General features: G+C 38.9%; 1 protein-coding gene across 1 annotated transcript in view; it reads left to right on the plus strand.

Moving 5' to 3' along the window:
- The window catches only part of LOC113465744, a 14,490-nt gene extending 12,838 nt beyond the window's left edge, over positions 1 to 1,652 (plus strand). Inside the window, exon 6 of the mRNA XM_026820511.1 lies at positions 1,637 to 1,652. Coding sequence (XP_026676312.1) covers positions 1,637 to 1,652 — 16 coding nt within the window. The remainder of the gene's footprint in view (positions 1 to 1,636) is intronic.
- The last annotated feature ends 293 nt before the right edge of the window (positions 1,653 to 1,945 follow it).

Below are 1,945 nucleotides of genomic sequence, written 5' to 3' on the forward strand. Positions count from 1 at the left end.
CTCCTCCCTCTCTTTCTCTCTCTCTCTCTCTCTCTCTCTCTCTCTCTCTCTCTCTCTCTCTCTCTCTCTCTCTCTCTGCCTCTCTCTCTCTCCCTCTGCCTCTCTCTCTCTCTCATAATTAATCAAAATTGGACATCAAAATTACAGTTCCAGAGTAATTATGGTGAGACAAACATACAAACGAAAGTAAGTACGTACAAACATTTGTCAATAAGTCAATAGAAGAAGGGACCTTTGCGACTAAAACGTGGGTGTGTTCAACTGAAGTAACAACCTTTATCCATTGACAAGGTGAGGTACCTACCCATTTTGTTATTTATAAATAAAATAGAATATGCTTCATTTTTTATACTAATGCTAGGACGAGAGATAAATAGTTTACAATCCTTTCGGTATTAGCGCAATGTTGCATACATTAAAGAACTAAAGTAATGAGATATTCAGGTCAACAAGGGTTAGTGATCATTTCAAAGATCATAAATAAATACAGAGGTAATGTAAGAAAAGTAATAATTTGTAGATAGAACCCAGTGGTGTAGGTGAAGAAGGAAAAGTTTAAAAGGGACTCCTGCAGAAAGATGGAGACTTCCAGAGAGATAGTCAACTAAATAGGAAATGATTTGGAAAATCATTTGTAAGATCCTTGTTGTCATGGATATAAATTGTCATATTTCTGTGAGAAACCCCGTTCAGCCAGCCTAGTTAGCTTGGACTTGGACGATATGGTGAATGCCACTTGTTTCCTACAATAGTAACCTGTGCAAGTAGGCAATCAGCAATGACAACACCGTTCTCATAATCGCCACTGACAGTCGACAATATTTTGAACTTTGGAATTTTCTATCCCGTGTGACGAACACAAAAACTCAACCTGTCACGACTTTTTTCCCCTCGAAATCCACGATCCACGACTTGGCTGTTTAGCGGGCGAGGAGTCTCAAAACATTAAACCGAATGTTCTCACAAGCATTCTAAATTCCCGAAGCTACCTTGTCGGGGAGTGACCTGAGAAATGTCAACTGAAGGAGATGTTCTCTGGATTTAGTATGTATCAGCTAAGAGATTTTCTGTATTTAGTACAGTCAAACCTGTCTAATTGGGAATCCGTGTATGTACTGAGTGGGTAATGTGTCCTTGTGTGGACTGTCCTTCGTCGTCCCAGGTCGTCCCGGTACGAAGAACCGGCCCTTGTGGAGACGTCTAATTGGGAATCCGAAGGACCGGCAAAATTTTATCCCCCATTTATCCAGGATTCCCAGTTACAAAAGTGTTCCCCAATTTAGGAGAGCTCCGCCCCGCCAAGTCAAGAAAGTTTGACAGCGCTTCTAGAGATATTATACGCCACAGACCAAATAGCCATTTTGAGGTCTTCAATAAAACTTTGCAATCAGATAATTAATAACATAGGTATTATAGGTACTAGCCTAGGTGCAATCGTACAATCATATTATATTGTTGTTTTATATTTTCAACACCTCGACATCTCAAGTGGAAAGGTGTTACTAAACAACCTTTCTTTTTCAGATAGGTACTAGCCTAGGTGCAATGGTACAATCATATTATATTGTTGTTTTATATTTTCAACACCTCGACATCTCAAGTGGAAAGGTGTTACTAAACAACCTTTCTTTTTCAGAAACAACACCACTTAGAGTACCTACCAGAAAATCGTGCCTTGTTTCAATAAATATTACACCTCACAATCCTCGGTTGTACCATGTTCAAAAACATGAGAATCTTCAGAACAGAAAATCGTGCCTTGTTTCAATAAATATTACACCTCACAATCCTCGGTTGTACCATGTTCAAAAACATGAGAATCTTCAGAACATGGAAATCTTTACAGAAAAAAAAACAAGCTTCCAATTGTATGGAGCCTAGTTAGCTACAATTGTAGAAAGAATGGTTGTGTTGTATCTTTAGGTTTACCCAACCACAGCATCTT

This window comes from Diaphorina citri, unplaced genomic scaffold (genome assembly GCF_000475195.1).
Source record: "Diaphorina citri unplaced genomic scaffold, Diaci psyllid genome assembly version 1.1 scaffold154, whole genome shotgun sequence".
Classification (NCBI taxonomy): domain Eukaryota; kingdom Metazoa; phylum Arthropoda; class Insecta; order Hemiptera; family Psyllidae; genus Diaphorina; species Diaphorina citri.